The sequence below is a fragment of the Cetorhinus maximus genome, chromosome 10, assembly GCF_964194155.1.
Source record: "Cetorhinus maximus chromosome 10, sCetMax3.hap1.1, whole genome shotgun sequence".
Lineage (NCBI taxonomy): Eukaryota > Metazoa > Chordata > Chondrichthyes > Lamniformes > Cetorhinidae > Cetorhinus > Cetorhinus maximus.
In genome coordinates this window covers 15,820,209-15,844,711 of record NC_135888.1, presented here as the reverse complement: position 1 = coordinate 15,844,711, position 24,503 = coordinate 15,820,209, and the positions used below count along the sequence as shown (strand labels likewise).

Genomic DNA, 24,503 nt, shown 5'->3' with positions numbered 1-24,503 from the left:
TAGTGCCTCTCTCCTTTGTTCTTTTGCATGTCCTGTTGTTCCTATGCTGTGCTATCTCAATGGCAACATCATGGCTGGTGGAAGGCTGCTGACTTTCAGTGAAGACGACTGCTGATAGCCTTGGGGGATGACCTCTAGGAGCTCCGGGCAAAAGGCCTGGCTGCAGACTGCACTATCTCAGCATGGGCAACATAGGCAGTAAGCATTTCATTGTGCATACCCATTATTCTTCTATTGTGTGCCCCATGGAAGTACTCACCTGAGTGCTCTGCAGCAGAATTTGTGTGCCACCTCTCCTTCTGGTGAGCTGATAACTCTGCTATCGTTGCCCCCTTGTCCTGGCTACAGCTCACTCCCGCGCAGTGTCTCATCAGTTAGCGTGGACACTGAGAGCATGTGTGGGAAGTATGCACTGTAGGTAGATCATGGTGTCAGTCAGTGCGTAGCACTGTTTTGACGCCAGCGCTGCCTTTTTCCAACCTCGCCACTCCTCTAATACCCTCATTTGAACATACACAACTGAACTTACATTCAGCATTGTTATTTCACAGCAGTTGGTAAAGGTTGAGTTGTTTAAATCCAAGAGGGAAACTTGAACAACTGTCATAATCTATATTTTCAATTTGCATGTTTGAGATGCAGCACTGAATTCAGGAATAAGACCACCAAGCCTCAAGAGGTATTTTATATAAAACTAAATTAAGCATTTATTAATTTAAACAAATACAAATTAAACACATACACATGTTTACAAATTACCCATAATAACTTTTAAACAAATCCCTAAATTAATCACTCCCAGGTAAATCTCCACCAAGGTAACAGTAACCCATAGACTTTAAACAGACACCAGGCAAAGCACATTTGACCGTACAAATTCAAAATGAAGTTCTTTGCAGTTTGGTTCCTTTGCAGACGCAGTTGTAAGCTTACAGGCTGGTTAGATCTTAAACGCCTCTGACTTACACACACAAACTCCTTTCCATTTATACCTAGCTTTTCCTTTGAATGTAAGTTTTCCATTGTATCAACAGGATATTAACATTACATCTCCTAATAATAATATCCTTTCATTCCATCAATTTGATTAGTAAAATGAAAAAAATAAGCACATTGTTTGGCATCTTCTAGCTAGGTGCAAGATTTTACTCCCATTCTTGAATGCTTTATTCAACAAACACAAATTTACACTTTACCTTCTATCCTCCTTACTGTTTACCCAATTAACATCTCAAACTACTATACATCAAAACACCCAGAATAGCTGGCTTTAATCCAATTAAGGTACACAGTCAAACACACAGACACAGACCTACTACAATTCTATTTTAAAAATATTTTCCAATAACGTTATAGACATTAATATCTCTTCATGACCAGCAGCAGGAAGGCCCCCCCACCAGAGCTTTTTAAAGTGATCATCAACTACATTCAGGTTAGTTCTGATGGAACATGGAGTGTGCATGTGTCCTTCCCAGGATAGCAGTCTTCTCCATGGTCAGGGTGCTATTGACCGCATACACATGACTTTGTGGGTGCCGTATCTCAAAGCTGGAATGAACCACAAAGATGACCACTTGCTGAACGTGCACTTGGTGCGCAACTGTGATTAGCATGCTGGTGAATGCCCAATATCTTAGCAGCAGTCATGATGCTTTCACTCTTTGGCAGCCCACTATTCCCCCAGTCTTTCAGCCACCACATCAAACCAGAGGGTAGCTACTGGGAAACGGGTACTATTTGCTTTAACCTGGCTCATGATACCACTCCCCAACCCAACCACATGTGACTGCAATGAAAGCCATGCTGCCACATAAAACATCATAGGGCAGGGCTTTGGGGTGCTGAAACAAAGCTTCTGCTGCCTGAACCACTCTGGAGGAGCCCTGCAGAATCCACCAGAGTGTGTGGCTTCATTTGGGTGGTCTGCTGCATATTCCATAACCTGGCCGTCATAAGGGCACAACTCTTGCCACCAGGGATACAGCGAGCAGTTCAAGAGGAGAAGGAGGGAGGGAAGAGGCAGCAGCACATCACTGTTTTAGCTGGGCCATCCCTGTTCGCCCTATTCGACTTCAGTTCCAATGAACTCAACCCCAAATCCCCATTGTGCAATAGTCCCACAACTTACCAACCTTCTTCTGTGGACCATCACAGCATCCTTTTGGCTACAATACTGAAATAAAAGCTACCACAGAATCATTCCATACCAATTTTATCCAACAAACAATCCAATACTCTGTACAAAAATCAATTAATTGCCCGTCTGCATTCCCTTAATGCCTGTCCTGAGGGTGCTTTTGCCTGCTCCTACGCAGTGCTACAGCAGTGGCTGCAACATGGCTAATGGAAGGCTGCAGACTTACAGTGGGAGGGACTGCAGACGGCCTTGCAGGACACCTTTGACCAGCTCTGAGCTTAGCAACCCAGATTCAGATGGTCTCAACTCGGCATGGGTGGCAGCAGTCTGGGCTGGCTGACTGACTGAAAGGGAACAGTAGGAACACTGGCAGAATGACAGTTGTGGAAGCATAAATCATCCTGAGAGAGGACAGCAGGTTTGTTCCCCACAGAGCTGTTTCTGCAACCCAGAGTGGTACCTTAGCAATCCGAGTAATCTGCTGGAGCACTGATTGCTGGGATGCTGTGAGACTCTGAAAGCCCATTTGAGCACTTCTACCTGCAGCCATGATTACAGCAGTCTGAGCCTGCACAACATTAACTGAGCTTGCATAGCAACAAGCTGACATTTCAAGACCTCAGCCTGTGCTTGCACTGCTGTACTTGGGCATTGGGTGGCTTCTTCTTGTACTAAATGGAAGCTGAGACATCAGCCATCAGACCCTGCTGCATCATGGTTGGGTTCACATGTTTTCCCATAAATTGGCCACCACTTCCACACTTCAAGGAATGGGCTCTAAGTCTATGCAATGCCATGTGCCATATTGGAGCCAGCCTGTTCCATTTTACTTGATAGTGACAGCTGGCTTTCTGGCAGGTCTGCCAATGCACCAAGCATTTCTGTGTGCCTGCCCATCAGCCTAATTCTGTAAGCTGCCCCATAAAAGTCTCACCTGAGTCCACTGCAGAAGAACTCGTGCACCTTGCCTTCTGGGGGACTGGCACCTGCACTATTGTTTTGCCCTGCCCTGGCTGCAACCCAATGCTGCCCAATGACCCACCACATGCAGATCATACCATGATGCTGGCCTTTAGTTTGTATACTGCTTGCAACTGAGCTGGTGTCTGCAAGTGTGAGATTGAGCGACGGTTTTTCTTCTTCATCAGTCTCTTGTACCTCTTGCACTTCAGGTTGCCAGAGCTGTTGTTGACCAAGTGACAGTTCTTGGGCACCTGAAAAGATAAATGCACAAGGGTAAGGTTGGGTTGAGGAAAGGAGGGGAAAGCAAGAGGTACATGCTTCCATCATCTGCAACTTACGAATCAGAAGAGATTGTGGGATGAGGGAAAAGTGGAATGTGAAAAGGTGGATTAGGTAGGAACAAATCAACATCCTCTATGGTTTCAGCCCATGAGGGCATGGCCCCTTGCCAATTAGATGCTGTTGCCTCCAATTATGGGCAGTTCACCCTGTAAGAAAGAGGGAACTATGTTAATGAATGTCATGCACCTGCGCATGTGTGCAAGCTGTGAAATGAGTGTGAGGCTTGCAGAAATGTTAAGCGTGTTACAGTGAGGGGAGGCAATGAATGTTGTAATGAGTCATGTTTAATTGATAAAAGCAAAAAACTGCGGATGCTGGAAATCCAAAACAAAAACAAAAATACCTGGAATAACTCAGCAGGTCTGACAGTATCTGCGGAGAGGAATACAGTTAATGTTTTGAGTCCGTATGACTCTTCAACAGAACTGAGGAAAAATAGAAAAGAGGTAAAATATAAGCTGGTTTAAGGGAGGGTGGGACAGGTAGAGCTGGATAGAGGGCCAGTGATAGGTGGAGATAGCCAAAAGATGTCATAAACAAAAGGACAAAGAGGTGTTGACGGTGGTGATATTAGCTAAGGAATGTGCTAATGGTGAGATTAAGGGTAGAAAGCAGGACGAGCAAAGTACAGATAGCCCTAGTGAGGGTGGGGTGGGGGAAGGGATTGAAATAGGCTAAAAGGTAGAGATAAAACAATGAATGGAAATACATTAAAAAATAATGGAAATAGGTGGGAAAAGAAAAATATATATAAGTTATTGGAAAAGGGGGGGGTCGGAAAGGGGGTGGGGATCGAGGAGAGAGTTCATGATCTAAAGTTGTTGAACTCAATATTCAGTCCGGAAGGCTGTAAAGTGCCTAGTTGGAAGGTGTTTAATTGAGATGTGTGCAGGTGAGTGAAGACCGCTGTGAACATAGTAGTGTGTGAGACTACTGATTCATTTGCAAGGATATGACATCCAGTTGCATTCAAGGCCTCCAATGCTGCATCAAAGAATCTAGGGGCACAGACCCTAGGCTGCTGCACCGAAGATTATTTTTGAACCAGTTCCAGCAGCTGTTCCAGCCAAAATATTCCTTGCCTTTCAGAGCTAACTTAGTGGGTAGCACAGAGTTTATGTGCTGCTGCATTGTTACGAAAGGATGCAGGTTAATCGTACATCATAATCTCTGTGTCCGATTATCAGCGTAATCCAATTCTCCACTTATAGGATTCATTTTGAAAGAACAGTCCCAGTAAGACCAAGTTTCATGCCTGGCAGAATTTCCCGATTGGATTTTTCTGCAGGACCCATTTCTCATGTTTATACAATGTGAACAGATCCTCAGTTGTTACATTAGTCAAAAATAAGTGCACGTTGACAGAAGCCACTGTTTAACAATTTACCAGTATACCACAAGACATAAAACTCATGATCATTGCAATGTATCTAATTTTTTTGCTGTCATGAAAACTGCAAAGCATGATAAGGACACGAGAAATGAAGACAGTTACAAAACAAAGGGGCTGGCCGCCTTTAATGTGTGCACATACTAGTTTTAGTTCTACTGTTAAAACATTCTTGAGATCTTGAGTGGGTTGAGCAGCACCTTGGCACATGGTGATGCTGTGGAATGGTGGGATGCAATTTTGATCACCCATCTGACTCAGTACTGGAGGAAGGTACTGAACAGGGCTGAAGAAGCCCTGTGTGATTCTTTTTAACAATCTGCTCTTATTTGTTGCCTGGTATTCAATTTTCATGGCAGTGGAAGAGTCCAAAGATATTGTTAGTTGCTTGATCACGCAGGAGAGCAAACACAATCATTTACCTTTCTGATGATGTCACCTCAACCTGAAACATAATTCTATTTCTCTCCACAGAAGCTGCCTGACCTGCTAAGTATTTCCAGCAATTTTTGTTATTTCAGAATTCCAGCATCTGCAGTATTTTGGTTTGCTGAATAACAGTCAGGAATTCCACTTGATGTTCCCCTCCCTAGCCGAATAAGTTGATGTCAATTGTAATGCCAATAACAGCTGTCCTAGCTGAAATCGCTTAATTTAGCACAGACCTTAAGTGAACTCGAGAGCCCCTGGTTTCTATGGTTGAGAACTATGGCTAAGTACATGTTGTGTATTTACCTACTTTGCCATTCAGAAAGTGGAAACCCTGATTCCTCAGTTGCTTAATGGAATTATTTTTTGTAACTTGATCACAGCTTAGCTTGAAACAGATGACAGTCCATCAGTATAACTTTAAATACACACTGCTGAATACACAAATGATTGCAAACTTCTAATTCAGACTGCAATTTCCTGTTACTTACATTCTCTATCTCACTAACATGTTAGTTTCTTACTTATGGAAAGGCAGGAAGTATGTTAAATTCATGGTGATACAGCCAAGGCAAGGGACAGGAAGCAAAATCCAAACAGATAATAAAAAGAATCAAGGTGACAAGAAATGGAAAATTTGATTGCATTTATGGCAGCAAGCCTAGAAAAGCCATACTTGCATTTGATTCATTATGCTGTAACGCTGACACAGTGTATCATTTGTTGTGCCTCAGATATGCAAAACGTATTGTTTCTATGCTTTTTTTTGGACAGGTTTGTGGCATATTACGTTTCTTAGTAATGCTTACCGTTTATTAAAATTAATTTGCGTATCATCCATGTGAGGTGAACTGAATTGTTATATGTAGCTGATTTGTAAAAATTAGCACAGTCAGAAACAATCGCTACAGAAAAGAATTCAGCCTGGCTATACGCATTTTTAAAGAGTGTCTGTTTGACATCCCTGTTGATGGTTCTGGTGGAAGTTAACTGGAAGAATGTGTGTGCTTTTTTTGTCTTAATGACATCTTCCTGAAGCCTGATGCATGCTGTTCCTACCTTGGTGTCATAATTCACTCCGAGATGAGTTTCCAACCATACATGTATCATCACCAAGACGGCCTACTTTCGCCTCCATAGCACCATCTGGCTTTATTACTGCCTCAGTATATCTGACGCTGAAAGCCTTATCCATGCCTTTGTTACCTCTAGACTTTATAATTAGTAAAGAAAAAGTTCTGAAGAAATAAATGGGACTATAAACTGACAAGTCCCCTGGATCCTAAGGTTTTAAAGAGGGACTACAGAGATAGTGAATGTAAGTGTCTTAGAAAGACAAGAGCAGCAGCAACACATGGGAACACCACCGCCTGCAAGTTCCCCTCCAAGCCACACAGCATCCTGACTCGAAACTATATCGCCGTTCCTTCACTGTCACTGGGTAAAAACCCTGGAACTCTCTCCCTATGAGCACTGTGGGTGTACCTACACCACATGGACTGCACCACCACCTTCATAAGGGCAATTAGGGATGGGCAATAAAATTGCTGGCCTAGCCACGTCCCATGAAAGAATAAAAAATAAGTATTGGTTTTGATCTTCTAGAGTTCCTTAGATTCTGGAAAAGACCATGTGGTTTGGAAGGTAGCAAATGTAACCCTGCTGTTCAAGAAAGGACGGAGAGGGAAAACAAGAGCTTTAGCCCAGTTAGACTGACATCAATAGTGGGGAAATGGCTGGAATCCATTACTAAGGACATGGTAATTTAGAAAAATTACAACGTGATTAGGCAGAGTTACCTTAGTTTTATGAAAGGGAAATTGTGTTTAACAAATCTTTTCAAGTTTTTTGAGGATGTAACCAGTAGGTTAGAAAAGGAGAAACCAGTAGCTGTAGTAGATTTCAGATTTTCAGAAGGCACTTGATAAAGGTGCCATGCAAGAGATTGTTGCATAAGATTAGTGCTCTTGGGATTGCGGGTAATATATTGGCATGGATTGAGGATTGGTTAACACACAAAACAGAGAGAAGAAATTAACAGGTCATTATTAGGATGTAACTCGTGGAGTGTCTCGAGGGTCAGTGCTTGGGCCTCGGCTATTTAAAGTCTCTCGATGACTTAGATGAGGGAACCTAGTGTAATGCATCCAAGTTTTGTGATTATACAAAGCTATGTGGGGAAGTAGGCTGTTAAGAGGACACAGACTGCAAAGGGATATAGACCAGTGATTACGCAAGAAGGTGGAGGGTGGAGTATAAGGTGGGAAGTGTGAAATTACCTGCTTTGGTAGAAAAAATAGAAAGGCAGAATATTTTTTAAAAGGTGGGACATTAATAAATGTCTGCATTCAGAGGGATTTGAGCGCCCTTGTGCGTACACAGCTGCATGTTATTTTTGCGATTTATGTTCCCTCTAAGGTGCACAGCTGCACAGCTACTTGGAATGTCCTGCGCATTGTAATAAACAGGCCGTGTACAACAGCAAGCTCAAATGGAAAAGGGGCAGGGCTAAGCATTAAACACCAACTGCAAAGGCTCAAGCAGCTGGAGAGAGAGTAGGAAAAAATGTAGCTGTGATTCAAGAAGCTTCAGGTTGGGAGAGAGAGAACCTAATTGGAGGAAAAGCAAGAGCATTAAAATGTGGAGCTTTGATTGGACAAGCAGCAAGGTCGAACTAGAGGGAGGAGTAAATGTGCCCTGAAGTGAGACAGCTGGAAAGTGAGGGATTGAACAAGGTCTCAGAACCCTGGGCTAGACAGAAGGTGAGAGTGTTCCAGATTCACAGGTCAAGAGTTGTGGGATGGGAAGAGACCCGTGGATGGGGGTGGCGGCAGGAAATACCCCAGTAGTCAGCCTGTCTATGAGGAGAGAGAAAGGCAGGTTGCACGCAGTATACGAAATAAGGTAAATGAGCTTGTGGCGCAGATTGAAATTGGCAGGTATGATGCGGTGGGCAACACGGAGACATGGCTGCAAGGGGATCAGGACTGGGAGCTAAATATCCAAGGATATACATTCTATTGAAAAGATAGGCAGGTTGGCAGAGGGGGTGGGGTTGCTTTGTTAGTAAGGAATGAAATTAAATCGATAGCAAGAAATGATGTAGGGTCAGGTGATGTAGAATCTGCGTGGGTAGAGTTGAGGAACCGCAAAGGTAAAAAAACCATAATGGGAGTTACGTACAGGCCTCCGAACAGTAGTCAGGATGTGGGGCACAAGATACACCAGGAGATAGAAAAGGTGTGTAAGAAAGGCAAGGTTACAGTGATCATGGGGGATTTCAATATGCAGGTAGACTGGGAAAATCAGGTTGGTAGTGGATCCCAAGAAAAGGAATTTGTGGAATGTCTACGAGATGGCTTTTTGGAGCAGCTTGTGGTGGAGCCCACTAGGGAACAGGCAATTCTAGATTTAGTGATGTGTAATGAGGCAGATTTGATAAGGGAGCTTAAGGTGAAGGAACCCTTAGGAGGAAGTGACCATAATATGATAGAATTTACCCTGCAATTTGAGAGGAAAAAGCTGGACTCAGATGTAACGGTATTACAGTTGAAAGGCAACTACAGAGGCATGAGGAAGGAGCTGGCCAGAATTAACTGGGAGATGAGCCTAGCAGGAAAGACAGTGGAACAGCAATGGCAGGAGTTTCTGGGAGTAATTTGGGAGATACAGCAAGAATTCATCCCTAGGAAGAAGAAGCATACTAAAGGGAGGACGAGGCAACCATGGCTAACGAGAAGTCAGGGACAGCATAAAAGCTAAAGAGAAAGCATACAATGCGGCAAAGAGCAGTGGGAAACCAGGGGATTGGGAAGCCTACAAAGACCAACAGAGGACAACTAAAAAAGAAATAAGGAGGGAGAAGATTAAATATGAGGGTAAACTAGCCAGTAATATAAAAGAAGATTGCAAGAGTTTTTTTAGATATATAATGGGTAAGAGAAAGGCAAAAGTGGACATTGGGCCGCTGGAAAATGACGCTGGAGAAGTAGTAGTGGGGAACAAAGAAATGGCGGAGGAACTGACTTTGTGTCAGTTTTCATGGTGGAAGACATGAGTAACATCCCCAAAGTTCAAGAGAGTCGGGGGGCAGAGGTGAGTATGGTGGCCATTACCAAGGAGAAAGTGCTAGGAAAACTGAAAGGTCCGAAGGTGGATAAATCACCTGGACCAGATGGATTACACCCCAGAGTTCTGAAGGAGATAGCTGAAGAGATAGTGGAGGCGTTAGTGGTGATCTTTCAGAAATCACTGGAGTCAGGGAGGGTCCCAGAGGACTGGAAAATCGCTAATGTAACCCCCCTGTTTAAGAAGGGAGTGAAGCAACAGACGGGAAATTACAGGCCAATTAACCTGACTTCAGTCATTGGTAAGATTTTAGAGTCCATTATTAAGGATGAGATTTCAGAATACTTGGAAGTGCATGGTAAAATCGGGCAAAGTCAGCATGGTTTCATCAAGGGGAGGTCATGCCTGACAAATCTGTTAGAATTCTTTGAGGAGGTAACGAGTAGGTTAGACAAAGGAGAGCAAATGGATGTTATCTACTTGGACTTCCAGAAGGCCTTTGACAAGGTGCCGCACAGGAGGCTGCTCAGAAAGATAAGAGCCCATGGTGTTAGAGGCAAGGTACTAGCATGGATAGAAGATTGGCTGTCTGGCAGGAGACAGAGAGTGGGGATAAGGGGGTCCTTCTCAGGATGGCGGCCGGTGACTAGTGGAGTTCCGCAGGGGTCAGTGTTGAGACCACAACTTTTCACTTTATACATTAATGATCTAGATGAAGGAACTGAGGGCATCCTGGCTAAGTTTGCAGATGATACAAAGATAGGTGGAGGGACAGGTTGTATTGAGGATGCGGGAGGCTGCAGAAGGATTTGGACAGGTTAGGAGAATGGGCAAAGAAGTGGCAGATGGAATACAACGTGGGTAAGTGTGAGGTCATGCACTTTGGTAGGAAGAATAGAGGCATAGACTATTTTCTAAATGGGGAGAGAATTCAGAAATCTGGAGTGCAAAGGGACTTGGGAGTCCTAGTCCAGGATTCTCTTAAGGTTAACTTGCAGGTTGAGTCGGTAGTTAGGGAGGCAAATGCAATGTTGGCATTTATTTTGAGAGGACTAGAATATAAAAGCAGGGATGTGCTGCTGAGGCTTTATAAGGCTCTGGTCAGACCACATTTAGAATATAGTGAGCAATTTTGGGCCCCGTATCTCAGGAAGGATGTTCTGGCCCTGGAGAGGGTCCAGAGGAGGTTCACGAGTACGATCCCAGGAATGAAAGGCTTAACATATGAGGAACGTTTGAGGACTCTGGGTCTATACTCGATGGAGTTTAGAAGGATGAGGGGGATCTGATTGAAACTTACAGAATACTGAAAGGCCTGGATAGAGTGGACGTGGGGAAGATGTTTCCATTAGTAGGAGACACTAGGACCCGAGGGCACAGCCTCAGAGTAAAGGGAAGACCTTTTAGAACAGAGATGAGGAGAAACTTCTTTAGCCAGAGAGTGGTGAATCTATGGAATTCATTGCCACAGAAGGCTGTGGAGGCCAGGTCATTGAGTGTATTTAAGACCGAGATAGATAGGTTCTTGATTGGTAGGGGGATCAAAGGTTACGGGGAGAAGGTGGGAGAATGGGGTTTAGAAACTTATCAGCCATGATTGAACGGCAGAGCAGACTCGATGGGCCGAATGGCCTAATTTCTGCTCCTATGTCTTATGGTCTAAATGAAATTGATGGGACCCACAATTCTGAGAGTGCTCAGATCAGCCCCAACCTGTTTCTATACCTATCACAAATGGGGACTTTGATTGACTTTCCTCGTGTCTATCCTACTTTATTGCCCAGCTAACTGCAGTGACTGAGACCAGATAACTCGGCCAGACTAGCAACAGCATTGGGCTTCAGTCTGCTTTTGTTGTGCAACCTTCTTAACATTTGATTGGTTTTTAGGGAGTTCAGCTTAACTTTTTTCACAAAAACAGAAGGCTTTATCCAAAAGCTATTTTATTCAGCAAGCAGTTGAGATCTGGAATACACTGCCAGAGACTGGGAGACAGATTCACTCATGGTTTTCAAAAGCAAACTGGATCATTATCTAAAGAGAAAAGAATTGAAGGGGCACAGGGAAAGGGTGGGAGAGTGGGACTAGCTAAATTAGTCTTGCAAAGGGTCAGCACAGGCATGACTGGCCAATTTGGCCTCCCATGCTGTAACCATTCTATGAAAGAATTTGCCTTTATGTAGCACCTTTCATGACCTCAGGATATCCCAAAGACAATTAAGTGCTTTTCTTTTTTTCATGTGATGTGGACATTGCTGGTAAAGGCAGCATTTATTGCCCATCCCTAATTCAACTTCACTTTTCTACCCTATTCACATACCCTATAGCTTTTTGTTTTTTTTTCTTTTTCTAGCCTGGGAGCACTGAAAACCGTAATGCCCAACTGCCGCTCAGCTGATTTCTTGATATCAAGCTTGTTAGCTTTGGGATTGATTGTTGGTCCATTGTTATTTTAGGCTGACTGAATGATTGCTGCATTTAGATTTACAGTGAAGCCTGTGCACTGCTGCAGGTGGCTTCCTCCTTCAGTTTGACTGTGTGTGCATCTAAACAATTGTGTAATGCTTCTGGCTCATTCATCATTCATGGATGGAACAAAGCTGAACTGTCTCCAGATGTTGTTTTGTTAAGTGTTCGAAGGATGTTGAATGCTCATGGGAAGAGAGAGATACTGTGATTTGAATTTTTTTTTATTTGCGCATCCACTCCTCAAAGTAGATGCTTAAAGGGAAAGTAGAATGTCAGTTATTTTAGTGCAAGTTGCTCTGTTTTGGGCTATGAAAAAGAAGTTCAGAAAAATACTTGTAGACTTCATTTTAAATGTTAAATGTTTACCTATAAGCTGGTTTTTATTGTTGCTATGCTGCTCTATCACCTTCTGGGCCAGGGATATCTTGCCGTAACTTTATTGGATGCAACTGGGACCTCACCTTCAGAACCAGAGTCGATCTGGAGCCTCCCAACTCTACTTTTCTGGTTAGAAATGATAAAAGATTTTTAAAAAATATATCTTCATGAAGGTAGGAGAACTTAGAATTAAAAAGTACTCCCATCAGACACACTTTCCCCTTTTTAAATTCACCGTACATGAAGTTAAGCACTGCATTTAATTTGGCTACTAACTGATTAGTGACGATTTAGCAAATATATTATAAACAAATCTTTTAAAGTGCAAACTCTTGCAGCTGCAGTGTTTTCCAGATTACAAGATGTACAGTTTCCCACTCAATTTAAATATTCATCTGCCCCTGTGGTTGTCAGATGTAAGAGGAAAGCTGATATTATTAATCCTGAAACTAGATGCTCTGCGTGGTTGTGTTAAGTCAGGGTTTGTCATCTTCCTCTGTTTTAATACGTGAAAGTTGTGTGGTCGTTATTTTTATGAGTTCTCTTGCAAAAAACCGAAAACCACAAAGGAGTTAGGATGATCTTTTGTGTAAGAGTGAAAGAACCTCTGAAAAACTCTGCAGCTGACAATTCTGCCCCCTTTCAGTGTAAGCCAGTCCATGTGTTCAAGGCTATGTCCTAGGGAATACTTTGGTAAATTCTTGTGCTCTACTATACATGTTACTACTAACAGTTGAAGCACTTTATTTTTTGGAATGCTGTGCCTGCAACAAGCACCTTCTGCAAAAACTTTCATAAGTTGCATGCAAGGTACAGAAGTCTCAGTAATCATGTCTTAACCCAATCTAAGTGTACCCAGGTGAATTTAATGTTTCGCATACCAGTCATCCCCTTGGGCTCTCTGAACAAGATTACCAATTTAGTACCAAATTATGGTATCATGTTGTCTGCCTGTACCAACTGAGAGCTGGAAAGAGACTCCCAAACTCATTCCATTTAGGAACATTACAGCTGGTAGAGAGAAAAACCTTTGTCCCATTTAACTTGGACTAAATTCCAATCATCAGCTAAAGGTTGTTGCACCAGCAGCACCATTTGTCTCACTTCCCTAAGTAGCCTTGATTTGTTTGCTGTTATTGTGGTAAATATTGTATCCTAGTATTTAAGTTGCTTCCCATATTTAGACATCATATAAGTAGGTCTTAACCCAGGACTTAAGACTTATACCAGGTTTTATAAACCACCTAGCATGGAATTTATATAACCAAGGGCCTGAATTTTTCCTGCATCGGGCAGGCTTGGCGGGAGCAGTCGGGAACCTGACCACCGCCCGCGACCAAGTCCGCACCGCTGTTTTACGTGGGCAGGGCTGAAGTGAAATGAAGTTGTCCTGTTCACACAAGCAAGTAACAGTAAGTTGTAACCTAAAGTACTAACAACTCGCATTAGCGAGCCCACTCACCCCTCTTACCCCGCCCGTGGACGAGGTTTTTGAAAATGTAGCCTCCCCGCCTGCCCATTGTGCCCATGCGACGCCCTGAAAATCGCACGGGCTGTGCAAAATCAAATTCAGTTGATGCCTCAAGGGCCTTAACTGGCCCATTAATTAATGGCAGACACGCCTCCGTCCTCATAGTGTGCCCGCCTTCCAAAATATCGTCATGGCACACGGTGGGCGTCGGGATGCAAGCCTGATGTCATCGTGCGCCATTTTACGTTCCGGCCTGTCGGGCCCGCCACCGCATGCCGAATGTAAAATTCTGGCCAAGGGATCAATGCTGGGACCATTTGTGTTCTTTGTATTTATAGATGATTGGACATAGGAAGCACCATCCAATTTGTTAACACAGAGTGGATGGTTTGGCAAACAATGACAAAGGGCCACAAAAGTCTTTAAGAAAATATACAGGTTAATGGAATGGCAGGCAGGTTAGCAGAATAGGCAGATAAGTGGTAGATGCAGTTTAATGTGGATAAGTTGCGTAATACATTTGGAAAGAAAAGGGTAGGATTATATACCTAATGAAATATACTAAGCTGTATGGGTGAACTAATGGAACTAGGGGGTTCAAATGCATAATTCATTGAAAATGAGAGTGTTGGAAGATAAAGCCATTAAAAAGGCTCATAGCATGTAAGGCCCAGACATCCATGGATAACCAGGGATATTCAGGTTACGATGAGAAGGAAAAGAGAGTCTTTTGGCAAGTACAAGGAAAGCAAATCAGCTGAGGCATTAGTGGAGTACAGAAAGTGCAGGGTGGAGTTTAAGAAAGCAATTAGGAGAGCAAAGAGGGGATATGAGAAAGCTCTGGCTGGTAAAAGTAGGGAAAATCCCAAGATATTCTATAAGTATATCAATGGGAAGAGGATAACCAGGGAAAGAGTAGGGCCCATAAGGGACCAAGGGGGCAATCTATGGGTGGAGCCAGATGACATCGCTAGAGTGTTGAATGAATACTTCACATCCGTCTTCACCCAAGAGAATGAGGATGAAGGTATCGAATTTGGGGAGAGAGGCTGCGAGGTTCTTAAGCAAATTGATATAGGGAGTGACAAGGTATTGGAGGTGTTGGCAGGCTTAAAAGTGGACAAATCTCCAGATTTGTGTCCCAGACTTCTGAGGGAGGCAAGGGAGGAGATCGCAGGGACTCTGACCCAAATTTTTAATTCCCCTCTGGCCGTGGGGGAGGTGTCAGAGGACTGGAGAACAGCTAATGTGGTTCCGCTATTTAAGAAGGGTTGTAGAGACAAGCCAGGGAACTACAGGCTTCACTTCAGTGGTAGGGAAACTATTGGAGAAAATTCTGAAGGAGAGAATCTATCTCCACTTGGAGAGGCAATGTTTGATCAGGGATAGTCAGCATGGTTTTGTCAGAGGGAGGTCATGCCTAACAAATTTGATTGAATTTTTTGAGGAGGTGACCAGGTGTGTAGATGAGGGTAGTGTAGTTGATGTAGTTTATATGGATTTCAGCAAAACCTTTGACAAGGTCCCACATAAAGAAGGCAAATGCACATGGGATACAGGGTAATTTGATAAGGTGGATTCAAAATTGGCTTAGTTGTAGGAGACAGAGTGATGACAGAGGGATGCTTTAGTGACTGGAAGCCAGTGTCCAGTGGCATACCACAGGGATCTGTGCTGGGTCCCCTATTATTTGTCATTTATATAAATGACATAGATGTCTATGTTGGGGGTAGGATTAGTAAGTTTGTGGATGACACAAAGATTGGCCGGGTGGTTAACAATGAGGCTGAGTGTCTTGGGCTACAGGAAGATATAGACGGGATGGTCAAATGGACAGATAAGTGGCAGATGGAATTTAACCCTGAAAAGTGTGAGGTGATACACTTTGGAAGGAGTAATTTGACAAGGAAGTATTCAATAAATGGTATGACACTAGGAAGTTCTGAGGAACAAAGGGACCTTGGCGTGTGTGTCCATAGATCTCTCAAGGCAGAGGGGCATGTCAGTGGGGTGGTGAAAAAGGCATATGGGACACTTGCCTTTATCAATCAAAGCATAATTACAAAAGTAGGGAGGTCATGTTGGAGTTGTGTAGAACCTTGGTGAGGCCACAGCTGGAGTACTGTGTGCAGTTCTGGTCACCACATTATAGGAAGGATGTGATTGCACTGGAGGGGGTGCAGAGGAGATTCACCAGGATGTTGCCTGGGATGAAACATTTAAGTTGTGAAGAGAGGTTGGATAGACTTGGGTTGTTTTCGTTGGAGCAGAGAAGACTGAGAGGCGACCTGACCGAGGTGTATAAGATTATGAGGGGCATGGACAGGATGAATAAGGAGCAGCTGTTCCCCTTAGTTGAAGGGTCAGTCACAAGGGGACATAAGTTCATGGTGAGGGGCAGGAGGTTTAGGGGGGATGTGAGGAAAACCTTTTTTACCCAGAGAGTGGTGACGGTCTGGAATGCAGTGCCTGGGAGGGTGGTGGAGGTGGGTTGCCTCACATCCTTTAAAAAGTACCTGGATGAGCACTTGGCACGTCATAACATTCAAGGCTATGGGCCAAGTGCTGGTAAATGGGATTAGATAGGTAGGTCAGGTGTTTCTCATGTGTCGGTGCAGACTCGATGGGCCGAAGGGCCTCTTCTACACTGTGTGATTGTGTGTTTCATAAGTAAGGGCATGAGTTAAAGGGCAAAGGAGTAATGACTTTATACAAACATTGGTTAGACCACAGTTAGAGTGTGTAGCTTTGATGGAAACAAAGATTTTATATCTCAGGAGTTCTGAATTAGTAAACTTGCCCAATTCATTTTGAATTTTTTTAGATTATGATTTTTCTTACTATAGGTTAACCCTGCTGACATTAAAGTAGTGCCGTTTGCTGCAAGAAAATTTTATACTTTTTTTGATGGTTTTGGCTCACCCAGTTTGTGCAAAATAGAATTTTGAGTTGCTATCTATCTGCTTTCTTTTGTAAGAAATTTATGTATTCCATGTAATTGAGGAGTTTTCATGGAAGGCTGGAAAATGTCTCTTATTTTAGCTTTTCTTGTTGAATAGATTTCTACAGAAAATGTCAGGCAGCTGGTGAAATGATATATATATATCATTTGTGTAATTTTAGGACACGCAGTTGGTGGTAGAGGCCTTCAAATCTGGGTTTGAACAGCCTGGAGATGTTGAATTTGAGGATTTCGGTCAGCCTATGAAACGAACGGTTTCTGAAAGCAGTCTTTCCAATAGCAGATCTGATGTCAAACAAGAAACCAAAGGTGGCAAATCCAAGGGCAAACTCTGGCCATTCATCAAGAAAAATAAGGTAAAAGCATTCAGGATCTGTGTACATAAACCTTACAGATGAGTTGCCTCATTTAATATCTATCATGGTTTTGTGTAACTAATGTAATATTCCATGACTTTTTTTGTAATGGGGTTGGTGGCATCACTATGAATTATTTTGATTTTACTTCAATTTTAAATTGTATTTTTGTTTATTTGTGTTTACCATGGTTTGTTGTTACATTTTGCTTAAAAACATCATATTTTTGTTTGCCATGCTAGTGACTAACAAACTGACCATATTTTTCTACATCATGTGCAGCAGCATGTTTTTTTTTTACTCTCTTACTAAACACCCATTGACGTAACGATTATTTTGTTTAAACTTAGGGCAGTCGTTTTGTACTTTCCTGTGATATTTTTCTCATAGGATTTAGCAGTTCATAGTAGGTATGCCAGATTAACCTCAATTTTGTGTCCTAATAAATTTTCAGAGTATTAGTATTTATCAAAAATATTATGGTTTACGAAATAAAGAAGCTCCTCTCAGACAGCAGAGGAATGCACACTTTGTATGAATTTCATTAAAAATTTGATTTCAAAATAAAATTTACCAACATGAGAGGAATCAGTATAATATGTAATCTTGAATCCTGTAACTTGGCAAAAAATCTTCTTACATCTATCTTACATGCAGCAGACAAACCAATCTGTAGTAATATTCAAAATTACCATGTGAAAAGTGGTTAAATATGGCATAGACCATTTTTATTGACATAAGTGATCGCTATTCTGTAAATTAATTGAGCCCTCCAAACTGTGTTTCTACTTGTTTGTGCACACACACTATTTGTGGTAGCCATGGCTTAATAAAATTCCAGCGCTGCAATGTTAATCCTGGATCGCAATGATCAAGAAATTTATGTCCCTTTACCCCTGGATTCTTTTGTTCCTCAGCCCCATTTAGACTCTTATTTTCTGAGGAGGTGGCCTCCTTAGTCTTCTTCCTAACAGGACAGTCAGGTTGAGGGCAAGACAGAGGAAGGGGCCAGACTCCCACTCAGGAACTATCAAATGACTCCTGCAAGCTGCGTATGACCAGGTGATGCATAACTAGACACTATGGGCAAATATCTCCAACACGTGCCTAGCTCATGAGTAATGTAGTTTGGGCACAATATCAAAGGTCTAGCAAGTACAAAGAAGCTGTTATCTCCAAAGGAACAGAAAGAAAACTGAGGCAAAAAGGTAAGAATACTAATAAAATGATCCTCACTATTAATTTAATATCCCAATGATGAACAGTGTTGAACATTTAAATTGATTAATTAAGCATTGTTTCCACTGGAATTATTGAGCCCAGAGCACATCATGCAATGAGCTGGTAATGCAGTGAAGTAGGGACAGTGAGTGCAAGGGCTTCTAACAATGGGAATTTGGTAGATTATGAAATCAGTGATTCATAGGAGTTTACTGTGTTAGTACAGGAACTTCTTTTTAGTAAACTGAAATTTAAGTTTATTTTTTAACTCAGTTGGTAGTTATCTCTGAATGAACTAGGCCATTGGCCAGACGGCAATTCGTGTAGTTGGGAGATGGTAATTTGTGCCGGATAAGTATAGAAAGGGAGTTAGTTGCAAGTGTTCCAGCATGAGCCAAGAGCACGCAGGAATGAGGTGAGAACAGAATGACTGTTGGACTAATTTCACTGGGAACTGAGAGATTAGGAATTGGGTGCAGAGTGGGAAAGAGTACTTGCTAAGTAAATTAACTGATATTAAACACAAGGTATATAAACTCAACAGCAGAAGTTCAGGAATCTAAAAGGTTGCTAAGTACAGTTAGAGAGAGAAAGATAGCCAATACAGACATTGGAAACAAAGACCTGACAGCCTTATCCTGGTAACAATTGAAGGAAAAATTGAGGGTAAAAACAGAAGAGGAAGAAGAAAAATTGAATGGGTGGATAACATTGAGGCGTGGACTGAAGGAGGTTTGAAGAAAGCCAGAGAAGAAATAAGACGATGCCAACAACCCCACTAAGGCTATGATAAAAACAGATGAACGAATAATATAAACTTAAACCTAGAACAGGTTAACTAAACCAAAAGTGGCAGTACAGCAGGGGACTGTGATGTATTATTCCAGCAGGACTTGGGAGCTTCAAGCACCAAGTATTTACTTAGGCAAACCAATCTGTTAGACACGTCACAAGTTCATGTCACCCAAGCTCTAAATCTTAGAACTTCAGATTAAAACAATGCCAGCACACGAGGGAGGGAGAGCAATTTCTGGATGAACTCTTTGAGGATGGTCATAACAATGAGATATAAGGGAGCTAGCAATGGAGGAGAAAAGATGAATGAATACCTAAGAGGTTTTAAATTTTTATTTTGTTACCATTGAGTTCTTAGAGAAGCTTTAATTTTTATTTAGTTTTGCTTGGCTCTCACATGTAACATTGAGCCAGAAGTCATTGAATTTCAAGTTTTCTGCCTTTTTGAATCCTTTGGAAACCACTCACTTTAGCCAGAGGAATCTGTTCCTCTGAGAATTTAGTTCATGGTACAGGCATGTAACTATTCTTTTTACCCTGAATTCCTCCAACTGTTACATCAGTGCTTATTTAAAATTGAAGTCAAATTCTGAGATCCTGAATAGTGTTCCCAGATGACCATCACCTGAATATGAATCAGAATGTCATTTGTTCTTGGGTCAACCAGGATCAAAGTGTAAATCTTGAAGCATATTTATTGTTCCCTCCAGGGTATATTATGTGGGTGGTTTAAAAACATAGCTGTGAGGGAATGTTTGCTGTTATTCCCACTCAAATATCCATGCATTTTTGTTTTGTTTTTCCACTGAGCATTAGGTATTTTTTTGTGTGAATAAGGATCTCCGCAGATACCTGTCATCGGGTGGTCCTTGCTTACAAATAATTAGAATTTAGAACAAAACACATGCACTGTGAGCACATGGATTACAAGCTGTATGTTGATTTTCCTCATGACGTGTCAAGCAGTATATGTTAGAACCATTAGCTTCTGTTTTGAAACAAAAAAATTCCTGGCATATCTACTGAAATATCATTTACAGAAGTTGAAGTGTGCATGTTTTTCAGAACTGTAACTACTTTTGCATGAGCTTTCTATCAAAATATTCTTGTGGCTCTCTTATTTCATCTCTTTCTTTTGTTTATCTTGAATGTTTTTTTCATTAACTTTTTTCGTCTTATCAATTTTTTTGCAATATCATGGCTTACATATTTTTGTTCATGGGCTTTTGTGGTTCTTATTTCTGTTTGCTTTTTTCTCCTTTTATTTTACCCTTTTTACTTACCCATCTCTTACTCGTAGCTTATGTCCCTTTTAACATCTCCTCATCAGCCTCCTCCTCCTCCCCCTTCCTGTTCCTCACCTTCTGCTGTTCCAAATGGCCCTCAGTCTCCCAAGCAGCAAAAAGAGCCCCTCTCTCACCGCCTGAATGAATTTATGACCTCCAAACCTAAAATCCACTGTTTCAGGAGCCTAAAGCGGGGGGTAAGTTTGCTTCGATCTCTTTGTAATTCACTTTCAACCTTTGCACGTCTTTTTAAAAAGTGTGTGTATGTGTGTTTGTATATGTATATATATGTATGTATGTGTGTATATATATATATATATATATATATATATCCTGGCTGAAACTGTAGAGCACTTTGCATCTAGCAAATTATGTCCTTTTTCTCTTCTTTGTACTATAATGCTTAAAAATGTGCAGAAATGCAGCTTAGGTTTTGCAATACTTTCTAAGGAGTTTCTCAAAGGCTTTTATTAGTTTGTTAAGAAATCTTAACAATTTTACACTGGCAGATTTCATTAAGCAGAGGACACAGATTTAAAGTCATTGCCAAAAGAGCCATAGGCAAGATGAGAGTTATTTTTGCACAATGAGTTATGATCATCTGGAATGCATGCCTGAAAGGGTAGTGGGAGCAGATTTAATGTAACTTTCAGAAAGGAATTGGATTCTACTTACAGAGGAGAAAATTGCAGGACCCATGAGAAAGATTCGGACTAAATGGATAGCTCTTTTAAAGAGGCAGCAGAAGCACTCTGGACCAAGTGGCCTCCCTCCGTGCTATAACATTTATGATCCCAGTGGTGCACTTAATTAATATGGTCTTTTGGGGCAAGATTTAAAGCAATCTTCGATCTTAAAAGCACAATGCTATTGTAGTTTGATTAGAATAGTAATTATCATAAGAATATCCCTCTCTGCTGTGCTAATACCTAAGTGAAGCAATGTAGGATACTATGATTGACCCTAAAGTCATGGGCTGGAAAGGGGAAAAAGATAGGAATCCCACTACTGCTGGCTTTCAACTGTTCTCTACTGGAATAAGGATACTATTTGCTTTGACTTCGATGCATCTTGCGATCAAATAGATTGCTAACTTACACTGTCTATGCTCAAGTGAAAAATGAGGACTTGATCAAAGTGCCAAAGGGCTTCAGACTCTCATGGAATGAGTCAGCACCTTTGAGATGAGAATACTTTGGGGTGTGAGACTAATTATTACAAAGCATATTAGAAATATTTTAGTGGAAAGAAATTGATAGCTCTTTCAAAGAGGCAGCAGAAGCACTATGGACCAAGCGGCCTCCCTCTGTGCTTTATTTCTTTCAGCAATTTGCTAGAAATCAGATATAAAAATGTTTAATACAAAACCCTATGCAAATTGCCTAAGATCTAGATGCTCTTTTTCCCCTTGTGTATCTGTAGGAGATTTAAATCTGCTCGGCTCTGTTCAAAAGGTTACTTCCAATAGCAAAAGGTAACACTTGTGATACACACACATTGTTTCTCCTACAGTATCGTCGAATTATGTTGTATTTACACCATCACTTCAGGCTTTTTGAGTATGGCTATATTCTGTGTCCCTTTAATGAGCTATACAACGATTCACATTTCTTGCAAATTATATATTTTCCTGCTTGTTAATTTTTGTGTGCCCTGCCAGATGCCACAAAGTGTATAATGTGATACTAAACAGGTACCTTCTGGAAGGAAGAAAATATTTTGAAAAGAGTGAAATCATAAAAAGGAAGATTAAAGGAGAAATGTATTGAAAACTTAAGTTGCATTTCATGTTTTGTTCCCACATTAAGGAAGTTTAGGACAAAACAAATGCAAATGTTTATTTACTATTTTGGTTCCAACTAATTTCAGTGGCTTCATACAACCTGACAAAAGCCTTCCTTACACAGAGAATTAATTAATCTAAAAATGCAAGTTAGCTAGAAGCCCCAATGGTAGCTGGACCTCCAAATGACACAGTGGTTGCATCATCATGCCTACACTTAAATGGACTTAAGGGCCTCTTCCAAGGAATTTAGAATCTCGCAGTTTATAATGGCATAAGTTTTGCTTACCAGAATACTGAACATTGGCTGATCAAAGTGATTTGCAAAAGATCCTTTAGTTCATACTCAGTATTTGAAAGTCAGAGTTTGGATTTTTGTCAGTTCCAAATTATGCAGCTTTCAAATTGCATTTTGACCGTATTGGAAATTCTTTTTTTTAAATGGTCTGTTCAGTTTTATTTGTCACCTTGTGAAAAAGCTGCCTTTTTAACACCATTCTAAAAGGACAGCTAGTTTTACTTTGTCCCTTAGTCTTAGTTACAGTTTTTACAGGCTTCGTATTTTTGTAGCTATTCCACCAGGTACTTATGTCTTGGCAAAATGCTCATGATATTTTCTAGTTTATCTGCATCATAGTCAGTAGCCAGATTCAGCCTTCAGTTTCAGTATTATCATGACCTGTCTCGATGTCCATTTATTACATAACAACACACAAGTGCAGCACAGATGAGGTAGGCTATAGAAAAAAGGAGTTGATTTTTAAGCAACTTGTGAAAAGCTTTGATACTCTTGTGATCCAAATATCAGAGCCCTGTGCTGAGCAAATTTGGAAGACAGTGAAGGGTGGTTGAATCTGAATTGAAATAAACACAGATGCATTGCAAATATGGTGAAATATAACTAATTATTTGCTTCTGATTATGATTGACCTGCATTTCATGTAGGGAGGATTGGAAGTAATTTTAAAACGCAGTAGAGATTCCAATTCATAGAGGTTCATTGAAAGGTCTAGAACCCATTTCTAATTACTTGCATTTTTTTGTGGGTCTGTTTTACTAACAGTTATCAGCATGCAAATAAGAATTTGTAACTCTTGGAAAACATCACTAGAAAATAAAATAGTTGATGGGAACTCCTATTTTTCAGCAATTGGGGGGAAAATATAGAGCTCCAAGAGGTAACAAATGTTGCTGAACAACTCACTTCTTCAGTTAATGATATCAGTATATTTTCAAGTTCAACTTATTGTAAATTGGTTTATTTTTGCGAGAACCATGGTATGAAAACGTGTATGGCTTCAATTGTGCAAAATGTCTAAAGTGGTTTAATTTTTAGAACTAAAGGGATTTGAGAACTGATTGAAAATTGCTTCTTTTAATTGACAATTAATGGACCATTTTTATAAGATTGAACACAATGGTGACTCCTTTGACATTTGTGTCCTAAGCTACCTTTCTCCCGCTAATATTTTAAATGTATGAACTTTTATGTGCCTAGTGTATCTCTATGGAAATCAATGTCTGGATTTTTCGATGCGTAAAACTGAAAATTATGTGCATATTTATTTTTAAATTTTTTTGTTCTACATTTTTTCCTGTTTGATTTTACACATTTTCCATAGCATTATATAATGGAATTTCTAGTTTGAAAAGAAGGACATTTTCAATATTTGAGCATTTCGTAATATCCACAGTCTCTAACTTAACATGAAAGGTAAAAATTAAGAATTACAAAATATATTTCCTCAATCAAGGGCCTGCACAGTATTTTGAAAACCACTGCAACATTTGTCAGGAAAATCCACTGGTGTGTTTCCAACTAACAAACAGTAGTGGTGTATACAGATGCCATTATTTTCAGACAGTATATGGTAGCAATATTGCCAACTACCCAACATAAAATGGTAAGCTGCACAGCACAATGCAGAAAAAAGTGAAATATAATCACCACTTAACTAGAGTCCAGCAGAAATCAGTAATTCATGAATTATATCAGAAGCTGAATTCCATTTTGAACACTCTCATGTGGATGGTGTCTTTAAATTAGAAGTGTAATAACAGAGTGGAAATTTGAACTGAACCATTTGTTAGTTGTAGTATTTTTGTTGACTAATCCCGATAAGAAAAATTGATGTGATAAATCCTTCCACAGGTTTAAGTCTTATGGCAAGAAGCAAGTTAAAGGGAGCCATGTCAATGACATCAGAAACATTGAGGATAAATGTGTTCTTATAAATTACATTAAGACACTGGCTGGATGTAGAATGTCAATCTGACAGATTTCCAGGCTGCTTGTATTTGCTACAGGTATTCTTATGCTGCAGTATCCTCCAAAGATTTTAATCTTTTCCTACCATCTATCTTGCAGTTTGCTCAATTAATGGAAGGTATATTTCTTGAGCATGGAGCCCAGAAATAATTGCCTGCTCTGCACTTTGCCTAAAAATGCC

The 24,503-nt window shown here is 41.0% G+C and overlaps 1 protein-coding gene across 7 annotated transcripts in view; it reads left to right on the top strand.

The window, feature by feature from the left end:
• fnbp1b (formin binding protein 1b) overlaps positions 1-24,503 on the top strand; it is a 275,894-nt gene that overhangs the window by 182,973 nt on the left and 68,418 nt on the right. For 4 of the 7 annotated variants that reach the window (XM_078550045.1, XM_078550044.1, XM_078550043.1 and 1 more), the window contains exon 9: positions 16,774-16,968. In XM_078550045.1, the coding sequence (XP_078406171.1) occupies positions 16,774-16,968 (195 nt within the window). Of the gene's footprint in view, positions 1-16,773; positions 16,969-20,284; positions 20,468-24,503 lie in introns of all 7 variants that reach the window. The other 3 variants (XM_078550041.1, XM_078550040.1, XM_078550046.1) reach the window with 1 other exon arrangement.